Raw genomic sequence first — 27,315 nt, forward strand, 5'->3', positions numbered from 1 at the left:
TAATCATATTTAATAATGTTTTTTAACCATGTTTGGGAAGGGCCTTTGTCTGAGGGAGCCAAGTCTGCAAGAAATGCATGTGTGGATTAGCTTATATTCACTAAGTGACAGTTCTTGGCATATGATCTCATAGATTTCTCATAAATCTCTTTCATTTTACGCTACTTTTTGACTGGATTTTCAGGATATCACGAAAGGAATAATGCTTAACCTTGAAAAACTGATAAAAGAATTGGGAAACAAGGAAGTTCCTGAAGGAAGAGCGTATCTGAGAATCCTCGGAGAAGAGCTTGGCTACATGAAACTCAATGATTTCAAATTGCTGGGAAGCATGATTTTGAAGAGCATTAAAACTGTGCAGGGTATTCCAGAAATGGTATGTCTCTGATGTACCAATGAGTATTTGTTTTGTTTTCTACCAGATTTTTTTAAAGTTTAGGTTGCATTTACCTACTATTTAAAGAGTGAATATTTGATGGTGGTGCTGGTCACATGAAAATAAAATTATTTTAAATGAAATATCAAAATTAGTCTGAAGACTGTAAGAAACCCATTAAGACTCCTGCATAATCGAGTGGAATCCTTCCAGAACATGGGTGAGGGAAAGAGAAAAAGAAAGTCATGCATCCTGTTGCCTGATTGAGATATATACTGGAACAATCCCCTAAATGTCAGTGTTTGCCAGTGCGTTATGTTACTATAATTTTAAATATGGAATTATCATATAATAATATTAAGCAATAATTTATCATGGTAAAAAGAAAAGGAGATGCAATACTCTTTAGGAGCATTTGGAAAAACCTTACTTCCACTGAAGTCAAAAAGTGTTTTGCCATTGACTTTGAAGAAGCCAGAAGGTCACATCTCATCTAATTCAATTCACTTTGATACATACATATAACAATATTCCAAAGCAGATGATAAAGTGTAGTATTCATTTAATGCTGAGATTGTGATAAAGTATTTAATAACTTGCTTTTACTGCACTTTTTAAGTAAAAAAAATCTGTAGAACTTAGCTTCTATACTCTGCATACAATTAATTATTGGATTATATACAATTAGAACTGAAAGAAAATTTCCAAAAAAAATTCTTCGTATCAAGTTCCATGATCAACTTTTAAAGTACAAAATGTACATATTTCAATGCGTAGATTTGTTAGTACTCCTTTTCTTTTTTGATTCACAGATTGCACAAGCCATCTCAAAAGGTGCTGACAGGGACTTATTTGTACACTACATGTTTATGGACAATGAGTTTGAGCTCCCAACTGGAGCAGGTTTGCAAATGAAGTTTGCTTTGTCCGGAATAGTGACACCTGGAGCCAAAGTAGCTGTGAAGCTTCATCAAAAAAGCGTAAGTATCAATAGAGCTCCCGCTAACGATCTACAGACTTATTTAGGAATAAAACTGTAACACCAGCAGATTTTTAAAGACTGTGAAATACCTTTGAAATGAAAAAAAAAACAGTTATTAGACATCAGCAGATAATTTGTGGATGGCATTTACGTTAAGGTAAGAAGTAATGCATATATTAAGCATGAGGCTATTAAATTTATGAAATAAATGTAACTTAATGACTTTTTAAAAATAATCTTTGTGTATTTCTCACTTTCATTACCCTGAAATGAAAATAGTGCAAGAGCTACAGCATGTGAATTTACCATTCAAACCATCTAATACAAAGTTTTGATGTGAGTGACTCAAAATGAAAAATACTAATTTTCAGTTAAAAGAGACATTGAAAATTAAATTAAATGAAAAATTTTTGGATCTGAAATGAAACATCTTCATTTTAAAATTCAAAAAGTAAAGAGTTTGTGAAAGCAAAAGAATTCACAGGTTAAAATGTGTTAAAAAACATTTATAAATAAAATGTTTTCATTTATTTTTTATATTATTAATGACTGTTTTGACCTATTCAATATTTAACATAAATTTCTCAATAGCTTCAGTTGACCTAACCTTTTATTTTCCACTAGATGTGCTATTTAAGTAAAAATAAAAAATGTATGCCGTAATTGAGTTTTGATTGCCTTTTAACTGTTTTGGAATCTTGTCCAGAGTTTAGCATTCTGTCCTCTCTTTCTAAAATGTACAAACCAAAAGCTTGAAAACAAGCAGTTTTCTGTTTAGGGAAGTTTAAATCTTGGATCTATTTCTGTTTTGTCACATAGCTTAGTCATTGTTTTTGAAAATTACTATCTTTTTTCTACAATGGAAAGCTGGCTCTTGTCTTCAGATTAAAAAATATGTGCAAATAGTTCCATGTACAAAATCATTCAGCAGCTGTACTTCTACAGTAAAGTAAGTAATGTTTCTCAGGATTATCAGGTTGATGTATTTGCTACATTACAGTTACCGCTTTTGTGTCCCCTTATTTTATATTATGTGACTTAGGAATCAAATATATTGAATAGCAGTATCAATTATCCTCTACTCAGCCCTAGTGAGGCCACATCTGGAGAACTGTGTTCAATTGTGAGATCCCCAGTACAAGAGAGACATGGCGCTACTGGAGAGAGTCCAGCGGAGGGCTACAAAGATGATGAGGGGACTGGAGCACCTCTCCTATGAGGAAAGGCTGAGGGAGCTGGGCCTGTTCAGTCTGGAGAAGAGAAGATTGAGAGGGGATCTCATCAATGTCTACAAGTATCTGAAGGGAGGGTGTCAAGAGGATGGGGCCAGACTCTTCTCCATGGTGCCCAGTGACAGGACAAGAGGCAACGGGCAGAAACTGAACCACAGGAAGTTCCATCTGAACCTGAGGAAAAACCTTTTTTCCTATGGGGGTGACAGAGCACTGGAGCGGGTTGCCCAGAGAAGCTGTGGAGTCTCCTTCGCTGGAGATATTCAAAAGCCGTCTGGATGTGATCCTGTGCAATATGCTCTAGAGGACCCTGGCTGAGCAGGGGGGTTGGACTAGATGATCTCCAGAGGTCCTTTCCAACCTTGGCCATTCTGTGATTATACAAAATCCACCTCTAGGAGAAGCCCCATTCTCAAGAAGAATGAGAACATTGTTTTTATATTTGTTATAAAATTAATGAGAAATGCGTTAGGCAACTAAATAAAATATATCATTTTGTTTTTATCAAACAGATGCAAGCAGAACTCATTGCTAAACCTTCAGTAGCAATTGAGTTTGTAACTCACCTGGGAATAAACATGCCAGAATTTGCTAGAAGTGGCGTGGAGATGAATTCCAATATTTTCCATGAGTCTGGAATTGAAGCACATGTTAGTATGAAAGCTGGACAGCTGAAGTTCAGCATTCCTGCTCCAAAGACTCCAACAAAGCTCCTCAGTATCAGGTAATGGATCTGAATGCGAATTTTCAAGCTTCTGTCCTCCCCTTTTCCTCTTGGTTTTATTGTGGTGGAATTGAGGGGTGGGGGCAGGCGTGGAGAGATTTTCAGTTCAGAAAAATCCCAGACGTTGTAAAACTGGGATAGCTTCTTTTGTAGGATAAGTGAATGGCCCAGACAGGAGCGACTGAGAGTCAGGGTTTACAGATTCTTTAATTTATCGTTCATTCCTGTAATTTTCATCAAGACACTTACCATTTGTGCATCTTTATTTTCTCTTACATAAAATGATTGTCATAGCAATACATATTTTAGATTGAATATAAATGATCTGCTTACATTAATTTCAGAGAGGATGAGTGTCTCAATACACAGAATTATAATTATCTATAATAATACTTACAATAGTAATGCACAATAGTAAGCCCTAAAGGTTATTTTATTAAGCCCCTACCTGACTAAATGATTTTTATTCAGAAAGTAACCTCATTAATAGGACTTACCAACTTCTGTGTAATATCTAAATACCTGTCCTGGGAATAATAGGTTCACTTTCGTATTCCAGCAACACACTACATTTGGTATCTCCAGCAAAAACTGAAGAGATTCCACCTCTGATTGAGAACAGAGAGTCACGGACTTCTTGCAAGCCTTTCATTACTGGTCTAAATGTCTGCACCAACGTATTGTACTCTAATGCCAGTGCCACAGAGTCAGCTCCATACTATCCCTTGACTGGAGAAACAAAGTAAGTCATACCAGCTCTGACCATATCTATTTTGCGTTAAGAAACCTACTAATCCCTTTAAGGCTTATTATCTAAGGTACCCTCTCACGTACTTTAATAATAGATTAGCAGGAACAGCTCAGAAAGAGCGCTGTTGAGAACTGTATGATTTCTCCTGTTTGTGGTCATAAGCAAATTAATTATTTACAAGAGATTTGTTTACTCCTTCTCTAGATTTGAAATTGAAATAGTTTCCACAGGGGAAGTGAAGGAATACTCTGCAAGTGCTAACTATGACCTGCAGAGAGAGGGAAATGATCTGATAGACACCTTAAAGTTTGCTGTCCAGGCAGAAGGTAAGAATCTGAAGAGGCAATACGATTTAGCTCCATTTTGAATTATGACACTGAAGTGGAAAAAGATTTTTGTGAATAAATCATAATATAATTATTTCTAATATAAAATAGAATACCTTTTCACCCAAATCTGCCAACACTTTCACTCATTTCACGTATGTAATTCCAGTGCAAGCTCTTCATGACCAGATGCAGATTTTGTATGCCAAAAATGCTTTCCCATGTTTTGAGCAAAACATGGATGTCGGTGAATGAAAGCAATAAAAAGGAGAAATTAATGGGTTCTATATAAGCAAGAAAAAAAAAAAATCACATTTCTCATAAAATATGGTAATACTGCATACCAACAGAGAAGAATGGCATCAACAGCAAGGTTTTCAAAGGGAGAATCTGTGGGAGACCAAGTTTATATAACAAGAGTAGTGAGAGAATTAGTGGATCAGTCCATGATAATTTAGGCAATGAGGAGGAAAAAAGGTAAAACAGTTCCTGATTCAGACTCATCACAGGCTACTTTATGTCTTCAAGGTGATATAATTTCCAGTTAGTCTTTTTTTATTTTCCTTTTTAGAAAAGTTTTAGAAAATTTTTTTCCCCCCTTTTTTTTTTTTTTTTTTTTCCAGGTGTGAAGCAGCGCGAGGCCACATTGACCTTCAGGTACAACAGAGACAGGAAAATTTTGACCAGCAATGTCCACGTTCCAGATATTGATGTTGACTTTGGTACAAACTTCAGAATTACTGATGAATCTGTTTCTGGGAAGAAAGCATATACCTTAATCTTAGACTTTAACAACAAGAAGATTTCTGAAATTACTCTTACTGGCCAAATAAGGTAACCCAGAAAATCACTTAAACTTTTCCAGATAACATAGAATAAGATAGCTGAAGGTTTTTTTTTAAAGGTAGAAGATTTAGGGGAATAATATCCTGTTTTGGAGAAGTTAGTTAGTATACATACACATACAAACTTGTCATTCAAATTCTCTTTCAAAAACACTTGAAGCATTCTATTTGTAATCTGCCAAGGATATACAAAATATATAAAATAAATATATAACAATTGAGCTTTCCTACTGTATGTGTATGTCTAATTTGTATTACAAGTTCCTTGAGGTAGTTCTTCCATGTTTGTACACAGATGACTGCAAGAATTATATTGAGGTAGTGTTATTGCAGGTGTGATAGTCCAAGGATATAAACAAGGCACGATTTGTTCAGGGAGGTATTATCATTTATTGGATATATTCAGCTCTAAAAAAAGTTATTACATCTCCCCATGAAGAAATCTGGTGACACTCAATAAACAACAAAACGAAAAATAACTGCGAGCTTCCTGTAAAAGTTCCCACGCTTCATGATGAGAATATTTCCGGGAACATCTACAGGGGAGCTAAAAAAAAGTTCAGCCTGCCAGGGTTTCTAAAATTGTCTGCCTCACAAGCTCATGGTGAAATGAGCTGATCACATTCTTTAATAAACCTCAGTCTTCCATGGAATTCTGTGATCCTGATGGTGCCCCAGGGAGTCTTTGTCTTTGCTGTTCATGCAGAATTGCCTCTGATATCAGTGGGAGCTTTGGACAGATGTCAGGGACCTCAATTCCCTTTAATTTACACTAACATAATATTAGAATTTTGCTCAAGTCAAAGTTACAGAGATATAAAATAAATGTGAATAAAGGAAAATGAGGCCCAATGGCATAATATGTTTTGTCAAGTGTCTTGTTTCTATTTGATTCATGCCCATATTCTGTATTCTTAGTAGAGAATACAGCTCGAGTAAGGAGATCAGGATTTGGTTCAGGTACAACTGTACCAAGATAAGTAGATATTTCCATCTGTTTCAGTGTTATAGGATTAATATTAGGTTGTTACTGTGTGCTTCTGGCACAGCAGCATTATAATAATTTACCTTAGATTTCCCAAAGTAACCAGCAGGATTTGAAAACATTGATTGAATCAGAAGGAATCCTACAAGTTTGATTCATTACATTTTTTTTTTATACCACCTATTATGCCATTCCTTTGGCTTTAAATGCTGAAATTACTCCTGAAACATAAATAAAAGAATAAAGTGAAATGCTTTACATGCACATTGACTTTTCACTTTCACAGATACGCTGGAATAGAAGAGTCAATGCTAAGAGGCACCATTTCTATTCCTCGCCTGCAAACCGAACTTAGAACTGAAGCACTGGTTAATTATTCACCGACCAAGGGATATCTTCAAATGAGCTCAGCTGCAACATCTCATGGGAACTCAATTTCAGGAAGAGTTGTTTTCAGATATGGTAGGGACAAAAACATGATCCGTGTGTTAAACCTATAAATTTAAACAGCTTGTTACATTCGTTTATATTATATGTCTAAGTAGAACAAGAATATTTCTGATTTTTACCATTTTCTTCTTTTAAATTAATAATTTTCAGATTCTGAGAAAGTTGAGCTAGAGTGGAATTCAGGAACAAGTGCTGCCGTGAAAAAAATGTCTTCTGGCTTCACAGTTGATTTTTCAGACTACCCAAAAACTTTAGAGAAGCATGCCAATGAACTGCTGGATCAGAAAGTAGCTCATACTGATATGACAGTGCGACATATTGTATCACAATTTATCATGGTATGTTTCAACTTACAGTAGATATTACAGCTTGACCACATAGCCCTGATGAATTCTTGTCTCCCCCCAGGACACTAAAATGAACCTTATGGGAACGATGTGTGAAAGCAGTCAGATCGAATATGGTTTAAATTTTCAACTTGGATGCAGCCAGCCACTTTATCAGATGCCCAGTGCTCTGTAAATGGGTAGTTGCACTAGCTTTCGGATAACTGCTACATAACTGAAAAACCATTGGAAAGTCCTAAAACTTGTCATTTAAGTTTTGCTTGTTGTTATTTGTCCTTTTACTTTGAAAAACTTGTCTCTTCATTGCAGGCAACCAATACCTGGCTGCAAAAAGCATCAAAAGATGTCCCCTATGCTCAGACTCTACAAGACAGACTAAGTGGACTGCAAGAATTGAACATTCAGAAAATGAACCTGCCTGTTATCACCATTCCTGAAGAACTTTTCCTGAAAAGGTGGGGAGAGATATGAACGCAGTGACACAGGGAACTGAAAATAGATATTTGTTTGTATGTTTGTATTATTTTATTTGACTTAGGGTTTTTTTAAATGGTCTAGAGCTGTCATAAACAGTAGCATAAAATTAGAATCATAGCAAAGAATGTTAAGAGCAGAGAGAGGAAATTATGTAGAAGAAATTATTTATGATACTAGATAAGAAAGAACTGATTCTGCAGCAATCACTCCTGCGTTATACAATGAGAAGTGAATAAAATACAGCGCTCAACAATTTTTCCATGAGCCACAGAACTAATGAAGCCTGATTTCCCCTAGATTTGTGTACTGCATCTATACAGACCCCCTTTTTCTTCGGCAATAAACCTAACCTCTTTTCCACTTTTTCTTGCACAGTCCTACTGGACAGTTCTTCCCGTTTCCCTACATGCACTGGTTAACCTCACCAATACAGTAGACTTTCAGTACTCCATTCTCTTCCTTCTCCAGCTATCAGAGGCAGTACATGCCATGCTTGGCTCACAAGTTGTATGCGTATAGACCAGACGCTTGTACTAGTTTGAGTCAATCCCCTCTACAAAGCTTCACAGCTTGTATGAGTGTAATTACCTTTGAGACTCTTACCATTCTGTCAAATTTGGTAGAAATCATCTAATATGTTAAAAAGCTATAAAGAGTAAGGTTTGAGCAACAAAAAGAGCGACAGAAGCAGATAAACAGCATATTCCTTCTGCCTCTAGGAAATAAGGCTATCAATCAGCCGAAGTGGATCTCTAGTTCAAAATGCTTTTGCGCCTGCCAAGAAGTTGTTCTCGTTACAGATCCTAGCTTAGTGTTCTTATCTCATTGTTGCTCTGCCTATGCATACGGATTCAAGGAAAACTATTGCTCGTTAATATTTCAGAGTACACCCCAGCTACCACTGTAGCATACAGAAGTGTATCTGTATACTTTTCCCTTGGACTAGGGGAGCATTGGTGACTGAAATGAATGCAAATGAAAGGAGTAAAGAAGCTTGTAAAGACTGAATTACAAAAACAGATGGAAAAGAACCTGGCATTTTCTCTCTCCTAGCACTGTTTTTCCACATACTGTCTTTCTCTGTGGTAATATGAAATAGTATGTCAATAACACATATCTCATTTACTTTTGTAGTGTTCCTAAGCGATGTATAAGTGGGGAAACAGCTGGTTTTTTTCCTCCTGTGTTCTTATCAACAATGCATATTAGAATAGTAAGAAGAACTTCTAGTGTTCTGTATATTCTGGGTTTTTTTTAAAACCTTTTGATGGAATGGAACAGATTTTTTAAAATCTGTTTACTTAATTTTCATCTTAAAATGTAACTCTCCATGTAAAAAAGATTTTGTACTATGAAAGACCAGTTAGGCAAACAGCAAAAGCATCTTGCCAGCCTATTGTTCTTGCACAAATTAAGACAGAATTTCCTCCTGTTTTGTCTTTTCATAATTACACTTTTTCCACACAAACATTTCAGCTAGCAACCCATTTTTTCCAATCCTAGCTTCTAATTGAATAGTTAGTTTTTTATTTATTTTTATTCAGAATAAATTAACTGCTGAATATTTGCATGAAACTTTTGAAATACTTATACATCATCAGAAGGAGGAATTCTTGATAATTTAGGTTCTTACAACATCTAATATTACTGAGACTTTTCATGCACTTCTATAAAAATACAATACTTTTAAAGAACATTAATATCTTAATAATTATTGATATTAATATATGTATAATATATAATAGTTATATATATTATAAGTCACATATAATGTGTTATATTGTATAACAATAGTAATATTTATCCTAATACTAATATTAATAAGAATTGCCTTTCTCTGGTATTCAGCATAACATATTGCAGAATTGTGGCGGTGCTTTCAGAGGAATTATTCTTTCCTATGTGTCAGCTATTTTCATTTAATTTCCTTAATTTAGAGGACCATTTTCATGCCAATGCATCTCTTCATGAATGTTCATAAAGCAGATTTAGACTCTCAGGGTAGAAAAATCAAGCACGAGATTCATGGGAGTCTTGCGTTTAGCCCCTTGCAGAACACTAATGACACTCTCCCTCCACTAGTGAGTCGTGGTTAGTTACTCTAGACCAAGAATCAAGAAGCTTTGAATTCTATTGCAAGGTCTAACTGAACTAGTCCATTTCTGGATTATTTGTCCTCTCAGTCTTCCTGACTGTGAAATAAGGAGAAAAAACATTGACAGTATTCACCAATATCCAAAGTGCTTTCAGTAAATTCTGATAGATTAATGCTTCAAAAATGCTGAGATAAGGATAAATCATCTTTACATTTGTCTCTAAAGTCAGGACATTGATGCAAGGTAAATAAGCTCAGTTTCATGGGAATAGTGGGAATTTCTTTGTATGCATTATGAACTTTATATTATAGACTGTTTAATGGAGTGACTTTTATTTTCTAGTGATGGCCAGATCAGATACACTTGGAATAAAAGCAGTTTTTTAATTAATATCCCATTACCGTTTGGTGGAAGATCATCCCGTGATATAAAGGTGCCACAGAGCATTAAAACACCTCCTCTGGTAATGGAGTCAATGGGAATAAACGTACCATCACAGGAATACAGAATCCCTCCGTTTACTGTTCCAGAATCCTATCCACTTCGTGTGCCTTTACTTGGCACTTTAGACATCTCTACTAATATATACAGCAACTATTACAACTGGACAGCAGCATACACCTTGGCTAACAGCACCACAGAGAAAGCATCCAGCATAAGAAGTACTTATACCATGAATGCTGATTCAGTTTTTGAGCTGCTTTCATACAATGTAAAAGGTAAGAATGTGTGTTGATACTGTAATGCTGACAAAACTATTTTAATGATTTTATTTTACATTCATCAGATACAGCACATCCATTTTCATATTGCTTATTTAAAGAACAGAGTCTTATAATCTGAAGTTGCTCTCTCTTTGTTTTTAAAGATATTTTGTGAATCAGTTTATTTAGGCACTAAAGACAAAAAATCAAATGACTCCATAAAGACTTTTAAGGTCCATATTTTCCAAGATATTCTCTACTGAGGAGAAGGTTTTTCAGGCCTAATCCTGTACACAGTTGTGTACCTGACAAGTCAAGTGTTTTCAAAATCAATTTATTTCTCTCTGTACATATGAATACATATTTGTTTATCATTTATGTGGCTATATACTGCCGTAACTATGAAGTAGTTATCCCAGACTCAGACTAGGTAGATCTTAAAATGGGTATTTTTGAGGTATAACACCATAAATGGAGTTAATAAAGACATAATAAAGACAACAGTTAAAGAAAGGAATGTTAATTATGCTTTAGTTGGGGCATTCTTGAGAATCCATCTTGTTAAATTAAGTTTAAATAACAGCATAATTTTGCATCATCTCACATAATAATACTTAATACAGAAATGTAGAGATTTAATTTAAAAATAGTTTGAAAGTTTAGACCCAAAGATCAAAATGATAACAACTTTAATAGAAATATTCTAGATTTACCAAAACACTTTTCTTCCTTAAAGCAAAATGATATAGTAACAGTAATAACAATTCAAACAGTAAAATAAGAGTTTAGTGGCATCAGAGGGTCTTAAAGACAAAGGTATATATTTATCTTTGTCTCTTTTTCCCTCTTTCAGGTTCTGGAGAAGCATCTTATAATAGGAATGGCTTTATCTATGCCTATGAAAATCACCTGAAACACAGACTCTTAACGTCAGTATTTAAGCTGGCCAGGACAAAGAGTTACGAACCTAGTCCAATTGCAAACTACACTGTATCACTTATGGCATCCAGTACTCTGGGTCCTCAGCTTTCATTCTCCGCTGATATTGTTTCTGAGAAGACAAATAATGTGAATATCAATAATGTCAAGATGGAAGGACAACTGGAAGTGGCTTCTGTCTTTGCAAGAAGTATTTACACTCTATCAAGCTCATACAATGAAAAGAGGCAAGTTCTAGAAGGGAAATCAAATCTGAAGTTGGATTCTTCTTACCTTCAGGCTACCAACCAGGTATCTGGTAGATACAGTGATGGCACATTTTCCATTACTTCAGTTTCTGATGTACAGAGCGGACTATTAAAGAACACAGCTTCACTGAGGTATGAAAACAGCCAGCTGAAAATGATATCTGAAACAAATGGGAGGTATCGACACCTTGCAGGTGTCAATAAGCTTGAGTTAATTTTGTCAAAGAAGACAGCTGCCCTTCGCTCTGAGTACCAAGCCACTTACAAGCAAACCCAATATTATGCCTTGTTTGCAGGTTCTGTCAATTCCCAGGATCTTGTTCTCAACACTGATATTTCTATGACTGATCAAAGGAATCGAGCTGCCCATAAGTCATCACTGAATGTTAATCAATATGGTGTAGCCAGCAGTGCAACCACAAATGTGCAGTTTAGTCCACTGACAATGCAGAGTGAAATGAATGCCAAACTTGATACTTCTGGAGGCTCCATGTCACTATCCTCTTCTGGACGCTATGGTAAAAACAATGCAAAATTCAATCTAGGTGGAAGAGTGAGCTTAATGGAAATAACACTGGGAAGTGAATATCAGAGTACAGTTCTGGGTATGGACAACAAACATGTTTTAAACTTCAGAGTTAATACAGAAGGACTCAAGTTTTCAAATAACTTGCAAGGATCGTTCAAAGAAATAAAGCTGGAGTACACAAATGACTTGAATATTCCTGGCTTATCCTTAACATTTACTTCAAAATTAGACAACAGCTTCAGCTTTGACAAGTTCCACAAGCATGTTTTTGACCTACAAATGCAGCCTACATCACTTACAGCTAAGCTGAGCAATAATATTAAATACACTAGAACTGAAGTTACCAACAAAGCAGAATTACTCCTTGAACCTCTGAAACTGAATTTGGGTGGCAATGTGAGAGGAGCCTATGGAGCAGATGAAATAAGGCATACCTACACCATTACATATGCTGATCTAGCTGCAAACTTTAAAACAGATACGGTTGCAAATGTTCAAGGTACAGCAGTAAGTCATAGAGTTAATCTGAACGTGGCAGGACTTGCTTCCTCAATTACTATCAACACAAACTGTGATTCCAAATCTCTCCGTTTCAGCAATGCTGTACGTTCCACCATGGCCCCATTTACTATCACTGCTGATGTACATACCAATGGTAATGGGAAGCTGATTGCTATGGGTGAACACACTGGAGACCTTTACAGCAAATTCCTGTTCAAAGCAGAGCCTCTTGCTTTCACTTTCTCCCATGATTACAGAGGATCTACCAGTCATAGCTTGAAGTCTAGAGAAAGATACACTACACTGCTTGATAATAAAGTTCATATGCTTTTTACTCCATCAGAGCAGTCAAGTGCTTGGAAATTGAAAAGTCAGCTGAACAATAACGTGTATTCACAGGATCTCAATGCTTACAACAATGCAGAAAAGACTGGTGTGGAGCTTAGTGGAAGAGCTGTAGCAGATCTCTCTGTAATGGATTCATCAGTCACAGTACCATTCACGTCTGAAGCAATTAATTTAATTGATCTGTTAGGCCTCAGGGGCAGTTTGTCAGAGCCTCAAGAATTCAGTATCTCTGGCTCTGTGAAGTATGACAAAAATAAAGACATGCATGTTATCAACCTGCCATTCTTGGAACACTTGCCAGTTTACTTTGAACAAATCAGAGGCACCATTTTATCAACACTGCAGGCCATACAAAGTTACCTGAAAAACATTAACATAGATCAACATATTAGAAAATACAAGACAACTTTGGATAAGCTCCCGCAGCACGTTAATGACTACATGGACAAACTGGATATGAAGGGCAGAGTTAGCAGCATGAAAAATAATTTAATTGCTTTCACAAGGGACTATAGCATAACTGCTGATGATCTCCAAATTACACTGGAAAAAGCCATGGTAAACATTCAAGAAATACTGTCTCAGCTGCAGGCCTATCTGATACAGATTGAGCAATATATCAAAGATAATTATGAGCAGTATGACATTAAAGCACTTATTGCACAGCTTCTTGACCAAATAGTTGAAAAAGTGACAGCTCTAGATAACAAGTATAAGATAAGAATGACTGTAATTGATACTATTCAGAAATTACAGGCTCTTTTTCATCAGTATTATCCTAATGAAATTGGAGGCAGCACTCTGGCTTGGATTAAAAATGTAGATGATAAGTACAAGATCACAGCTTGGATGCAGGAGAACCTAGAACAACTGAAGATTCAAATTCAGAATATAGATGTCAGACGCAGTGTGGAAAACTTGAAACAGCAGATTAAAATGATTGATGTTAAAGCAGTTTTAGAAAAATTGAAACGTTCATTACCAATTAAAAAACTGAATGAAGTTATTGAACAAATCAAAGACTTTATTCTAAACTGGATGGAGGAGTATGAAGTATCTGAGAAGATTAGTGCTTTCCGAGGTCACATGCACAAACTGATTGTAAAATATGAAATTGATAAGCAAGTATATTTTTTAATGGACAGGATGGTAGAACTGCTTAACCAGTACAAAATAAAAGAAACTGTCCAGAAACTAATCACCTACCTGAAAAAAATTGATGTGAAATCCTGCTTTGATAGAATTGTTACTTTTATTGATGATGCTGTCAAGAAAGTGCAAACATTTGATTATGAAATGATGATAAAGGAAGTCAACAAATTCCTTGACATGCTTATAAAAAATCTTAAGTCTTTTGACTATAACCAGTTTGTCGATGACACAAATAATAAAATCCGAGAAGTGACCCAGAAAATCAATGAGGAGCTCAGAAATCTAGAATTTCCACAGAAAGCTGAAGCACTGAAACAGTATATGAGAGATGTTAGTGCTGTGATTTCAAAATACATAGAACAACTCAGGGACACCAAGCTTGCTGTGATAATTAACTGGTTCAAGGATCTCATAAACTCAACAACATTTGCTAATCTGAAAGCTAAGATAAATGAAGACCTGGAAGATCTGCGAGACAGGATTTCTGAAATTGATATTTCCAAGGAATTCCAGTGGTATCTTCAGAAGATAAGCCAGTTCTACAATTCTGTTGTCATATACATTTCTGAACAGTGGAACACTGCTTTTAAGAAGATTGTTGCTTTGGCTGAAGAGTATGATATCAAAAATTGGGCTGAAATTTTAAACCAGTTTGTTGAATCAGGATTTAAAGTCCCTGAAATCAGAACTGCTATAGTCACTATACCAGCCTTTGAGGTTAGTCTCCGAACTCTGCGGGAAGCAACATTTCAAACACCAGATTTCATTGTCCCACTCACTGATCTGCATATCCCCTCCTATGAGATCAATATTAAGAAACTAAAGGACATAAAAATCCCAACGACTTTTACTACCCCAACATTTACTATTCTGAATACCTTTGAAGTTCCTTCCTATACAATTGACCTGTATGAGATTAAACTTCAGGTTGTGAGAATAATAGACCAACTCCTGTCTGGTGAATTTCAGCTGCCAGCAACTGATGTGTATTTTAAAGATCTGAAGATGAGAGATATGCCTTTTCCTAACATTTCTTTCTCAGAACTACAAATGCCTCAGTTTGAAATACCAGAATTATTCATTCCTAAGCTAAATCTATATGAGCTTCAGATTCCTGACATGAAGATACCAGAGTTCCAGCTTCCACGTATCCCACATACTGTAACAGTCCCTACATTTGGCAAATTGTCTGGTGCTTTTAGGGTTGCCTCTCCATTCTTTACACTGTCTACTCAAGCTGAAGTTCATAACACTACAACTTCTGCAAACAGCCCAGAATTTGTGACCTCTGTTTCAGCTCAAGCAACGTCCAAATTAGATTTCCTAATTTTTAGTGTTATTGCAGACTCACGTCTCTCAGCCCCTGAGATGAAGCAGCTGAACCTTAAAAATTCTATGAAGATCAACCACAGATTCCTTAAAGTTGATCACACCAATGAAGTGATGTTTTTAGGGACTTCTGTAGAAGGTAAAGCTGACACAAGAACAAACTTATATACAACAAAAAATTCAATAGAAGTACAGAATAGTTTAATAGTCAAGCTAAAAAGAAAAATTTGGATGCAGAGTGGAACAACATATTCCCACAGACTAAATATTCCACAAGTTGCCTTCTCCAGTCAGGCTGATTTGATCAATAACATGACAACAGAGTTAGAAGCAGGACACGTATCGTTTACCTCCGTTGGTAAAGGAAACTGGAAATGGGCTTACCCTAATTTCTCTGATGAAGGAACTCATGATTCACATGCCACTTTCAGGGTTGAGGGCCCCATTATTATATTTTCTGCTGACAACAGAATAAATGATAAGTACTTGAAAGTCAATCAAGCTATGAGATATGAGTGTGGTTTCCTAAATTATGCAACATTTCAGATTCAATCTGAAATTGAGTCACAGCCTGTGGGACGTAGCGTTCTAAACGTAAAAGGCACAGGACAGCTTGGAGGCATGAAAGTAGAATTAACGGGCTCTCACAAAGCTCGGCTCAATGGACGGATTACTGGAACTGTGAATAATGAGATTTCCTTCTTGGTCCAGCCTTTTGAAATTCGTCTATTCACAAACAATGATGGAAATGTGAAAATAAGCTTCCCAATGAAACTGACTGGCAAAATTGACTTCCTGAATAACTATGGTCTTGCACTCAGTTCCTCTGTTCAGCAGGTCAGCTGGCAAGCTACTGGCAGGTTCAATCAGTACAGATATTCCCATAACATGTCTGCTGGCAATAATGATGACCGAATTGAAGCTCACATTGAAATGAGTGGAGATGCCAACCTTGACTTCCTAAATATTCCTTTAAGCATTCCTCAGTTTCATGTTCCGTATACTGGAATCAAAACTCCTCAGCTAAAAGATTATTCCCTGTGGGAACAGGTAGGCCTGAAGGATTTATTGAAGACTACAAAACAATCATTTGATTTAAATTTGAATGCTCAATATGAGAAAAACAAAGATAGGCACTTGATCCCACTTCCTTTGGCAACAGTGCATGAAGTACTTAATAAATACATCATTTTCTTCAACAAGCATTTTGAGAAAGGAAGAAACGCTGCTTTAGATTTTCTCACAAAATCGTATAACGAAGCCAAAACAAAATTTGACAAATACAAAGTACAGACATCACTGAACAAACTACCTCGGGTCTTCAGGATTCCAGGATACACCATTCCAATTGTGAATATTGAGGTTTCTCCTTTTACTGCTGAGATGCCAGCCTTTGGTTACATGCTCCCCAAAGAAATAAGCACAACAGGATTCACTGTCCCATTCATTGGCTTTTCAGTACCATCTTACACACTAGTCTTACCTTCTCTGGAGCTTCCAGTCCTTCATGTCCCACAGGATCTACGTACTCTTAAGCTTCCTAGATTCAGAATCAACAGCCCATCAAATCACATATTAATTCCTGCCATGGGAAACATTACTTATGACTTCTCGTTTAAATCCAGTGTGATCACTTTGACTGCAAATGCTGGACTGTTCAATCAGTCAGATATTGCTGGGCGACTCAGTGTCTCATCTTCTTCTGTCATTGATGCACTGCAATTTAAGCTAGATGGTTCAACAAGTTTGACAAGAAAAAGGGGTTTGAAACTGGCCACAGCATTGTCCCTGAGTAATAACAAATTTCTAGGAGGAAATCATGACAGCACTATTAGTCTCACAAAAAGGAACATGGAAGCTTCATTGACAACAAACGCAGATATCAACACACCCATTTTAAAAATGAATTTTAGCCAGGAGCTTTCTGGAAATACTAAATCCAAACCCACTCTTTCATCAGGCCTAAAATTAATGTATGATTTTAATAGTCCTAAATATGGCACCAGTGCTAAGGGAGGAATTGCTCACAAACTTACTTTAGAAAGCCTTACATCTTACATATCAGTAGAAACATCAACAAAGGGGAATACCGATGGAGTATTCTACACTGGAGTTTCATTTTCTGGAAATGTAGACCATGAAGCAAACACCTATCTGAATGCTAATGGAGCTCGGTCAACTCTCAAGCTTGAAGCCAACTCCAAAGCAGATGGACTCTGGAACAATGAAATGAAAGAAATACTTGCAATTGAAGCATCTACCCATCGTGTCTATGCAGTCTGGGAGCACAGTGGGAAAAACTATGCGCGATATACACCTCTTTTCACAACTACAGGGACTCAGAAGTGCAAAGCAACCTTAGAACTGTCTCCCTGGAGTGTGTCAGCAGACCTTCAGATACAAGCTACTCAGCCAAATTCCTTCCTGGACACAGCTTCATTTAATCAAGTTGCCTTAATGAAAATCAGTACTGAAAACCAGAAAGTTGGCTGGAAGGGTGAAGGCCAAATTCAGTCATTATCTCTCAGTCATGATATGCAATTATCAAATGAAAAATCAAAAGCAAAGTTTGATATTTCTGGGTCTTTGGAAGGATACTTAGACTTCCTCAAAAACTTACAGTGTCCCATTGCTGAGAAGAGCTTATGGGATATCTTGAAGTTGGATGTCACTACCAGCGCTGACAGAAGACAGTACTTAAATGCTTCAGCATCCCTGGTGTACACAAAGAGTGAAGATGGCTACTTTATCCCCATACCTGTGAATAAGCTGACAGATGGCATTTCTTTCAGTATTCCTGAGTTAAACCTAAAGCCTTTAAGTCCTGTTCTCAGCACTCCAGAATTTAGAGTACCTTTCACCACTCTCCAGGTCCCAGCATATACTATGGACTTGCGCAACATAAAAATTCCGCAGACACTAAACACAATGCCATTTGATGTGAATTTACCCATGCTACCAAGACTAAGATTCCCCAGAGTGAATGTAGGAGCTAATTATGTTACATTAGAAGAATATAAAATCCCATATTTTGAGGTGACAGTACCTGAATACCAAATAACTGTGTCTCAATTCACTCTTCCAAAAAGTATTTCGCTTGGCAATCTACATATAAATCTGGATGAAGTAGCTAATAAGATTGCAGATTTTGATCTGCCTACAATTACAATTCCTGAACAGAAAATTGAGATCCCCTCTCTCAAAATATCCTTGCCTGCTGGAATTTACATTCCATCATTTGGTGCCTTAACTGGATCTTTCAAAGTTGCTTCACCATTGTACAATGTCACCTGGAGAACAGGCTTAACAAATAAAAAGGACTCCTTTCAACAATCCCTTGACTCTACCTGCAGCTCAACATTACAGTTCCTGGAATATGATTTGAGTGGTAAGACAACTTAAATTCTAATGACACAAATTTTAGGAGAAATACTGTATAGTGTTTTGTTCAGAATTTTTTTCTAGGACTTACTTTGCTTATGAAGGTGCTTTTCTTTCTTTAGCACAGACATTAAATTGAACTTCCTTTTATAATCAATGGCATTATTTTGAAAGTTATAATCAGAGTCTCAGTTAGTCACCCTGAAGGTTAATGGCAAGGTATATGTATAGTTAATAGCATAGTCTAAAAAAAATGGAAGAAATCCCTTTTCTGTCTACCTATTTCTTTCTTTAAATTGCACAGAAATCATAATACTCCCTCATTACTTCTGATGGTACATGTGAGGGAGAGAAAGCAGACTGACTGGCACTAGATTCAGTTTGGAGGTAAAGAAATACCCATCTTTTTCCTTATAAGCTAAGTATATTTCATTTTGAAAATTATTTGAACACAGAAAACTCAGGAGTCCCACAGCAGCATATGATATTCAGTTCTAGACTTTAGAATTGCGGTAAAAGTATATGTCAGACTAAAGTTATAAACTCTCAAGAAATCAGAATATCCATTTATGGTTGCATGCAAAACGTTATATCCATGTTACTCTAAATGTAGTGCAAAACTGAATACTAAAATACTCTGACTGAACAAACATTTCTATGTCTTTTTATTTTGTGCATTATGGGAATCTAGTTTCTTGATGCATAATTTTATGTACCACTGAAACATCTCATAACTGGCCAGCTAACATAAAGCTGGACATGTATTTAACATTGTTTGCTGATAAATTCTGTAAATATGCACAACTGAAATCTTTTTTCTAGTTGTTTCAAACTACAAATATGAAGGAGGCATGCTTGTTATGAAGACAGTTGGCAGCTTTTCACATCGTGACATGAGTGTGAACTACAAGGAAGATCTTACTGCTCAGGGAATTAGGTAAAGATTTGTGATTATAATATCATTTATCATGGACAAAATTGCAAATGCTATATTGTTTCTTTGAACTCTAATGCCCCAGAGTGCTTTGCTGTAATTAACAAGAACCTATGTAGCTACCCTGTCATTATTAGCTGGGACTTCTTCTCTCCTCAGGTGGAGGCTGGAAAACCATTTAGCCTCAGCATTTTCAGAAAAACTTTTCTCAGCAGCCTTATTTCAAAAAACTGATGAGATATAAACAAAAAATGTTATAGTCAGAGTGATTCTAGATTTGACCGTCAACATAGTTTTCACTGGAGCTCTCTATCAGCACAGGCCATTAAGGAATAATTTTTTTTCAGAAATGCTGGTACTAGAGGTTACAGAGAGGGGCTGTTTTGGTCTACAAGTGTCATATTAACATATCCAAGGGACAGAAGTCAGTGAAAGTAAGGGCAAACGCAGATGCAAGTTACTGCCCATGCTTTTGTTGGTGGAAGAGATGGAGATCAGTTTGTAGAAGTCCATAGAAAGCTGACAGTGGTGTAGCTGCAGGTTTGATTTTGTTAACCTAATTTAATGAAAATTCTCAACAGCTCTCAATATAATTTTACTTTAAAAAGGAAAATTGCAGTGACCTGAAGTTTTGAATAGGTTAGGCTAGATCCTCAGAAATGTGGATAGTAAAACCCTACATTTTCTTTTGATGACGAAGGCATTGTTTGATTACATATATATGTTAAAAATCACAACTTGTATTGTATTTAGGCATATTGCATTTTGTACTTCTTTAAGGAATGCACAAAGGTAGCACAAATCCTAATAGCTGTGTATTTGTTGTTATTTTAGAATTGTGGACAACACTGCATCACTAGACATCACCAGCCCAACATTTACTGATGTTCATGTGCGTTATAAAGGCACTGACAGCAGGATATCCTCCTCAGTATCTTCACCCTCTGCTGGGACCTTAGGCTATCTCGTTGAAATGGACACTGACATTTTCAACGCAAAACTTTACTACCGAACTCGGGTGAGCCTGATATGAACAATAAAAAGCAAAAAGGTTGGGAATGGGCAGAGGATAGGTTCCCTTTCAAAGTGTACGTATGTTTATGTTAAGAGATAATTTAAGCACCTGTTGTCCAAAGAAAAAGTATATTATGAGTAATTGCAGTTTTTGTTTCCTAAACTGGCCTTGTCAGTACTAAAAGTAGCATCTCCGTGAAGAGGCAATTTCATCTTCTCCATGCAGTTAATTTTGCCCTCTCCTATGATAAGGAAAACACACCCACTGAAAGTGAACAACCGGTACAAAACTAGTTTTGAATAAGCCACTATACACGCATCAGGATAATTACAGTTACTATAAAAATGGCCCTTATAGGAATCAAGCCACTGGAAGAGGTCAAACCATCTACAAACTGCCTTTTTTTGGACCCATTAGTATATCACAGCACAGTATAAGAAAAACCTTTATTAGATTTGCTAATCTTATTATTGGCGAAGATATTCTTATTATTGGCATGCTGCAATAATTTCAGAATTAAAAGCTTTACCTTCCAAGATGATATACTAATTTAGGTGTCACGAATAACTCATAATCCATTGTTTACAATTAAAAACTGGAACATTCATGTATGTAAATAGGTTCTAATTTTAGGAACCTTAATTACTCTCACACTAAATTCTCATTCATTTAAACGATTACTAAATTAAATGTTGTAATATTTCTCATATTAAGAAATGCTTTTTAAATTGAAATCTTATTAAATAATTTCAAGAATGAAAGGGGAAGGGTCATTTCCCCAAGTAATTCACGTACCTTATCAGACATCATAGGCCTTTAATGCAAAGGAGGAAAAAATCTTTGCATTCAAACAAAAAAAAAGAACAGACTAAGTTATGTACTGATCCTACTGTTCAAAAAGGTACAAAACAGCTTGATACAATAGTATTTATTCCAAAATAACCTTTCAGTATGGGAGCAAATATGCAAGTAGACAAAAGTGATTCATAGGGTATATGTCAGAGTGTATAATAAAATTAAGGGAATGCAAAATACAAATATTGAAATACACGCGTTACAGATAATGCTGAATTTGATTATCCCATTTTATATTTTCAGTCTGCCCCTCAAAAGGACATTGACATATTAAAAAGTGAGATATCCTTCAAGAAACCTGACCTGATTCAGATCAAATTCAACTGGAAAGAGGATGCTGCCAGAGACTTGCTCTTGGGTCTAAAAGAAAAGGTACCTAGAATGACAAGTGCAGTCTATAGCTGTGTTAATCGGTACCATAAGGAGCATATGGGACTGGAAATCAGTGCTGCCACCTTAAAGATGAAGAATATCATGCAGAATAATGCTGACAAAGCATACACATTCGCTGTAAAACAAATAGATGCAATAGATGCTCAGCTTCGCACAGCTGCCAGTGAGGCCTCTGACAAGTATCAAGAGATGAAGGTCAAAGCTAAACAGTTATATCAAAAAGCAGCAGATCAAGCTGAGCAGTTTGACTATCAAAGAATAAAAACAAAGCTTTTGGATGCTACAATTGACATAATAGAAGAATACCACAAAAGGATAAAACACTTAATTGACTCAGCCATTGAATTCCTGAAGATTACAAAATTCCAGGTCCCTGGGCTGTCTGAAAAGTACACTGGTGAAGAATTATACCTTATGACTACAGAGAAGGTGGCGAAAACTGTTGATTTATGCCTTTCAAAACTTCAGGAGTACTTTGATGCCTTAATTGCAGCTATCAATGAGCTGCAAGTCAAAGTTCCTTCTTCTGAAATAATCCTCAAAGGCCGTAATGTACTTGATCAAATTAAAGAAATGTTGAAACATCTGCAGGAAAAAATCAGGCAGACATTTGCTACTCTCCAGGAAGCTGGCTTTGCAGGAAAGCTTAAGCAACTGAAACAAAGAGTGCAACAAATTTTCCAGAAGGCAGAAGACATGATTAGAAGCTTGCAATCCAAAAATTTTGAAGACCTCAAAGTCCAAACACAACAGCTGTACAAAGACGCCATGGCTTCAGACTATGCACAAAAACTGAGATCTTTGGCTGAAGATGTTAAAAAATACATTTCTCAGTTGAAAGTTTTTAGCCAGAAGACATTCCAGGAGCTTTCAGAAAAGTTGCAGCAGCTGCTCCTCTACATAAAGGCACTGCGGGAGGAATATTTTGATCCAACTACACTTGGATGGTCAATTAAATACTATGAAGTGGAAGACAAAGTACTAGGATGGCTAAAGAATCTAATAGATACACTGGTGGGTTGGCAGAAGTATGTTGGAGATCTTGCTGACTCAGTTACACACCTGACAGACCAAGTAAGAGAAGTAGTGGAAAACTACAGTCAGGAATATTACGACCTTATTACTGATGCTGAAGGAAAAGGAAAACAGAAGATCATGGAGCTCTCATCTGCTGCCCAGGAAAAAATCCGATATTGGTCTACAGCTGCTAAAAGGAAAATTGACGAACATAACAGGCAAGTCAAAGCAAAACTTCAGGAGATCTATGTGCAACTTAGTCATTCCCAAGAAAAGCTAATTAGTGAGGCCAAAAAATTAATTGATCTAACTATAGAAAATTACTCTGCAGTCCTGCAATATATCTCAGAGCTTCTTCGTTGGTTGGAGCAAATAACAGCCAACAGCGTAAAACCATATATAGCGGTTCGTCAAGGAGAGCTTAGAATAGATGTGCCAAAACCATTTGATCTGGAGTCCATTTATCAAGTGCCCCAAAAAAGCAAAGAGGAACTCAGAAAAAAAGTGGAACTAACACGCGCACTGATTCAGCAAGGCATTGAGCAAGGCTCCAGGAAATGGGAAGAAATGCAAAGATTTATTGATGAACAACTTGCCACTGAGCAAATGAGTCTTCAGCAGATTGTGGAAAAAATACAGAAGCACATGAAGACCTGAACGGACATGGAGAAGAGGAGAAATAATGAGTTTGTACCACAATGTATTTAAAGATAACAGCAATCAACATATTGGAACTTCAGGTAGATACTGTTTGAATCTGAGTTTGTAAATGAAAACTGAATAATCTACAGTAGGTTATTTTAATAAGCTTAATAAGCCAATAAATGAATTCTTTATTACATTTTTGTGTCATTCATTACAGGTAGTTTTACTTGGACCGTACAGCTTAATCCAACAATTGTTAAGGTCAAGGGAAGTCTTTGCATTGATTTCACTGTTTGTTGGATCAAGCGAATAACGTGCAATACATATTGTAAATAGTCACCAAAGCTATGGAATACACAGTATAAGCAGGTTTTTAGATAAAGGTCACATTCATAAGCCAGGTGAAGAGTAACTTGGAAACACAGCTATTTCCCCGGATAGAAGTACCTTCATAGATAAGTTTGGGAGAAAAAGAAGAGAAGAAAGTGCACAAAAAATGAAGATAGAAGAAAGAATTCTGGAAATAACTCAAAAAGTGAAAAAGAATATCACTGTATGGAAATACAACTCCTGGAAAATTACAGATAATAATAACAATGTTCTGTTAAAAACTGAAAAATCTACACATGCCTCAGTTTTCAGAAAACTGTGCCAAGAATTTTAGATGGACTCTTTGTTTCCTCCTGGCTAATTTATGATTCTGAAATAGAGGATTTTCTCAACTGTTTTTCAGTGATATTTCTGGTTTCACATCAAATTGTCTGACTTTTAATTATCACAGGTTTAGTTAATTGTCAAAGGTTCACTGACACCATTGAATATGATGGGAGTCAAAATGAGTTTTCCCCTCAGTCCCCTAGGCTACAGCCTAGACCTCATTTAAATGAATTCTCAAATTTAAAGCTTAATTTAAATAATATTTCAGAATTCACTCACAAAATAGGACTCCTTTTGAGCGTAAAATGTGGGGACCTGTTCACGTTTGTTTTCAGCTGCTGGAATACTATATAGATATTCCTTGAAAAAGGCCTGGTGAGGCTGAAATAATGTTGCCTCTTTTACAATAAACTCTTTAACAAACAACACAAGAAATTTTGTGTACCCGTCTGTTTTGATACAATCAGTTCACTCTGGAATATGATTTTTGCTTGTTCGTTAATGGGTAAACAGTGATTATCCTCTCATCTGTTTGTGTGCAAACATGACCTTTTAGAGTCTGTTTTCTTCTCATGACTGTATGACTAGCTATGTGAAGCAATGGAGCATCAGTTTACAAATACCTGAGTAAATTTTGTGGAAGCAGATACCTATTCAAGCACAGAGCGGCACCATACAAAGACACTGGCTCAGCTCCTGGAAGCAGGAGACCCCAATGCTACATTAAGCTTATGCAGCAATAATGCTCCCAATTCCAGAGCAAACTTGTTTTGATTCTAGCAAGAACTTGGCGCAAGTTGGGCTATACAACTTTGACATGCCTATTGTCAGATAGTATTATTACTGGAGAAAGTCTGCCATGAATGATTTTTTTCTGATAAACAAAATTAACCCCAAAACCCAGTATCAGTCAAGCACAGTAATATTCCCACATCTGTCTAGCTGTTGGGAGGGAGTGGGCATCTCTTAGAGAGTACAGTAAAATCAGTTCTCTCTTTAGATCCAGAGTTGTCAGGGCTTTCAGTAGAGCAATAGTTCTCAGATAAAGAGATGGATTAGTCCCCTGTGAACTGTAAAAAAGAAGTTGTTGTTTTTTTTTTTTTTTTCATTCTGAAAGAACTAATCTGCATGTGTCACCCTGCCCAGGAACCAGAGATATAAAAATCCCTTTTTACATGTTCTACTGAGTATCTGAGTAAATTAAGACGTTGGCTGCAGAGCCCTTTCACTTTCATTCACAAGGGGACTCAAGCCTATGGCTCATCTGATCTTTATTTGATGTCAGATTGCACAGCTCATTTCCATGAACTTCACAAATGTTTAAACATAACCAGATTTCTCAGATACGGTCCGGGTCTTGCTTCTCTCCATCGTGACAAATAGCCCTGTGAAACAAAGGACAATAGAAAAAATTATAAAAGTTATGGGAGAAGAAAGAGATTTAAAGTTTTGTTTTCTTTTGTTTTCCCCCTCATGGCTATTTTTTTTCTGTCCATCATCCATAACTCTTGGGAGGGTTATAAATTCTGAAGAAGGAATGGGTTAACTGAATAATAAATATGCCAAGTAGCATAAATACTGGCTCTCCTTGGCAAAAGTGAAGCTTCCCGAGAGCGAACACAATAGTTTGCACACTAAACTGTGGTTAGAGGAAATTTCCAAGTCTCGTAACAGCATTGCCGCCAATTGGATTAAAATTCTCAATTATGTAATCGATGTGACAGCCATTTTGCAGTCATTCCAGAGCTGGTTTGGGGAGCGCCTGGAAGCACAACATTGCTCTCAAAAAAATAAATTTGCTGTAATTTTACTGCTGTTAAATCCCCACGTCAGAGATGTCATCTCAAGCACCCTTTGGAAAATCTTGTAATGTTTTGACATAGGAAGGGGTATATTTTGCACATGTACAATATGTGTGCCCCACAAAAGCGTACAACTCAGTGTAACTTTAAATTCCATGTCTTTTCCTGATTTTCTTTAAGATTCTACCAAATTTTAACCAAATTTTTCCATGTAATGTGTTACAGACATGTAGACTAAACCACAGTTAGTCAAATTATGCTGCAATTCATTTGTGAAACTTCAGCAACATAATTATTTAAAATATTGGTAGTTCGGTTTTGGCCTCTTTTTCAGTCTAGTTTATCGAATAAGAAATAATATATTTCATTAAATTGAATTGTGTGGGAGATAACGGGGAATGAGCAGCTATCTGGGACTCAATGACATTGTTTCATTTTTTTTTCTATAGTCTTCATCGTCTGAATTCTCATAAATGCCAGAGGGGCTTTTCTTTGTAATTTACAGCAAGTATCAGACATAGAGCAGAACTGGTTGTAAAAGTTTAATTAAGTGAAATATTTTAACAAGAAATTCAGAGAACAATATGCCCTGCTCTCAGCTAAGTGACTGTAGAAATAACATTGACAACAAACGTGTGTGTTCCTAAATGAAAAACTTTTGCAAACGTAGGACAGCAAAAAAGTTCCAGAATTTTAGATGATGCAACTAACTAGAGCTGACCTTCTGTTAAGGGATTTAAAAATGTATGTATGCAGTTGCTGTGTGCACATGGATTATACATACACACTCACACCCACACACACCATATAGTGTGTTATCCTTCTCCCAGCTCTAAATTATGCTATTGAAATTTGTACAGCAACTGTCACTATGCCTACTGATATCTTATGAAGTTTAAATTGAAACTTTTAGTTGTTCAGTAAGTGACACCAAAGTTTTTACTCCTCTCCTGCTGGCAGATTTATTGCTTAGGTGGGAAACCAGAATTTATTAAAGGCCTACGGACATACAGAATTGCTTGTATTTCTACACAGCCAAATCCTAGCCCAAATGAAATCAATGGCAAAATGTGTATTGGCCTCAATAGGAGCAGGCTTTGGCCAGTTATATGCATAACTTGAGAAGCACTTTGGGATCCTAGAGGACAAAAAGATATATTATTATAAAAAAAAAAATACAGACTGGAAAACTGATCCCTAGCAAATTTAAGAAATAACAGAATGCAGGTTGCCTGCGCAGTATGAACTAAGGTTGTCTGTGCAGCATTAACTGGA

At 36.3% G+C, this 27,315-nt stretch overlaps 1 protein-coding gene across 1 annotated transcript in view; it reads left to right on the plus strand.

Annotated features, from left to right (window-relative positions):
* The window catches only part of APOB (apolipoprotein B), a 38,267-nt gene extending 14,490 nt beyond the window's left edge, over window positions 1-23,777 (plus strand). Inside the window, exons 16-29 of the mRNA XM_068937068.1 lie at window positions 185-376; window positions 1,189-1,356; window positions 3,103-3,314; window positions 3,874-4,056; window positions 4,270-4,391; window positions 5,015-5,225; window positions 6,508-6,683; window positions 6,822-7,009; window positions 7,328-7,473; window positions 9,934-10,310; window positions 11,149-18,729; window positions 19,545-19,659; window positions 20,491-20,674; window positions 21,770-23,777. Coding sequence (XP_068793169.1) covers window positions 185-376; window positions 1,189-1,356; window positions 3,103-3,314; window positions 3,874-4,056; window positions 4,270-4,391; window positions 5,015-5,225; window positions 6,508-6,683; window positions 6,822-7,009; window positions 7,328-7,473; window positions 9,934-10,310; window positions 11,149-18,729; window positions 19,545-19,659; window positions 20,491-20,674; window positions 21,770-23,593 — 11,679 coding nt within the window. The 3' untranslated portion in view covers window positions 23,594-23,777. The remainder of the gene's footprint in view (window positions 1-184; window positions 377-1,188; window positions 1,357-3,102; window positions 3,315-3,873; window positions 4,057-4,269; window positions 4,392-5,014; window positions 5,226-6,507; window positions 6,684-6,821; window positions 7,010-7,327; window positions 7,474-9,933; window positions 10,311-11,148; window positions 18,730-19,544; window positions 19,660-20,490; window positions 20,675-21,769) is intronic.
* The last annotated feature ends 3,538 nt before the right edge of the window (window positions 23,778-27,315 follow it).

Source organism: Struthio camelus, chromosome 3 (assembly GCF_040807025.1).
Source record: "Struthio camelus isolate bStrCam1 chromosome 3, bStrCam1.hap1, whole genome shotgun sequence".
Lineage (NCBI taxonomy): Eukaryota > Metazoa > Chordata > Aves > Struthioniformes > Struthionidae > Struthio > Struthio camelus.